Source organism: Propithecus coquereli, unplaced genomic scaffold (assembly GCF_000956105.1).
Source record: "Propithecus coquereli isolate 6110/MARCELLA unplaced genomic scaffold, Pcoq_1.0 Scaffold18, whole genome shotgun sequence".
In the NCBI taxonomy this organism is placed as follows: Eukaryota; Metazoa; Chordata; class Mammalia; order Primates; family Indriidae; genus Propithecus; species Propithecus coquereli.
Genome location: NW_012142745.1, coordinates 5,756,807 through 5,758,506, shown reverse-complemented (window position 1 = coordinate 5,758,506; position 1,700 = coordinate 5,756,807). Strand labels below are relative to the sequence as shown.

At 34.2% G+C, this 1,700-nt stretch overlaps 1 protein-coding gene across 1 annotated transcript in view; it reads left to right on the top strand.

Annotated features, from left to right (window-relative positions):
• WDFY1 (WD repeat and FYVE domain containing 1) overlaps positions 1–1,700 on the top strand; it is a 54,338-nt gene that overhangs the window by 29,141 nt on the left and 23,497 nt on the right. The window contains exon 4 of the mRNA XM_012642467.1: positions 1,154–1,208. Within this exon, the coding sequence (XP_012497921.1) occupies positions 1,154–1,208 (55 nt within the window). The remainder of the gene's footprint in view (positions 1–1,153; positions 1,209–1,700) is intronic.

Sequence of the window (1,700 nt, the reverse complement as noted above, 5' to 3'; positions counted from 1 at the left end):
AAGAAACTATTGCCTAATAATCTAGTCATTTATACCTAGAAAGAGAGCTCTCCTTTCTCTCTTTCTCATGAAAATTTTATAGGAACATCATGGTGATGTACATGCACATATATAAGAAGAAGCTGCAAAGTGGCTTCTTCAAATAGTTCTTCAAATATTCTTCAGATAGCTCAGTGGTGGCAGTGTTTGTATATTATCTCTCTAGGGACCCTTCTTGTGGCTCTTGGTTCAAGGGGAAACTCTGTGATTATAGGATGGCACATAAAGACTCTTACAGCTCCCCAGTGGAAAGGGGCAATGTAAATCCAATTTCACATTAGCTAGCAATTGGTCCATTGATCCTTCCCCCCGTCCAGATTAATATGTACAGTGCTGAGACACTTGTGTGCTTTGCCCAAACAAGATGGAGGACAAGAAATCCATATTCCTTTGTGTGCTTTTTTCCCTCACGCTGGTCAATCAACAATTCATAATGTCCTTGTCAGTTTAGCACTGATCAAGAGAATTCTTAATTAGTGATTTTACTGTAAAGTTTTATCTTCTCACTTTTATGCTGAGGCTTATTTTTTCATTAAAAAGTTTAATTGTTTCCAAGTTATAAAGTATAATATAGTCTACAGAAAATTTGGAAAATACAGGGGTATAAAAAGAAGAGGAAAATCACCTACAATCTGTAAATTTATCTTTTTTGATATGTTTTGTATATTAAATATGTATAATTTCCCCATTAAATTGCTGAGATACTCAACGCCTTATTTTCGCTGTAGCTGAGAACTCTGTTAGTGATGGTATGTGCAGTTTTGCTTTATATGCATCATCTTGAGGGATTTTTTTATAGCCAGGAGAGCAAAATTACCAAAATCTTGGAGTTATAGGGAGAGGGAGTACAAAATGCTCACTTGTGGAGGGAGAAGTGGAAAACAGTGCTTTGCTGGTCGGTGGCACTTTCTTCATTCGATTCGGTTGCTCCCCCAAAGAAGTGATGGCCTGAGGACAGGGCTGATGAAAGAAGCGATTCATAGTCATCCTTAAATAGCAAATACTAAGTCCCAGGTCTTGTGATAATCATCTTTAGATTTTGCCTCATTTTAAAAGTTATGTTCCTGTTGCTTTTAAAATCATAACTTTTCTCATTGTATGTGTTTACTTTTAGGAATTTCACATATCTGAAGATTTTAATAAAATGAACTTTATCAAGACCTACCCAGGTAATTATAATACACACACACTCTCTCACACACATACACCTGTAGATATACGCAAAACTAGGACAGCATCTCTTGTGTTGAAAATTAGGTTTTCACATTAACGTTTTAGTTTTGTTACCCCAATTATGTGAGAGATAATTAGTTCTTTAGAGTTTTATCATCATTTTCCTGCTCATTAACGTTTAAAATTTTGCATATTGGGTATGTGTATCACATTCAATTTAACCATTCTTCTATGATAATATTTTTAAAAAAGCTTTTTAATGCTCTATATTTATTTTGCAAACTGCTTTCCATCGATACGATAAGTTTTTACAATCCCAGGAGAAGTGGCTGAGAGTGTCTACTCATTAAGTCTTCACAACATTGCTGCTTTATAAAGATTTCTTTTTTTGCTGGTTTAAAGTATAAAAATTTCTCAATTTGAAAATTATTAAGTTTTATTTAATGTTGACCATTTGTCATCTTTGTGAATGTCTGTTCATGATTTTG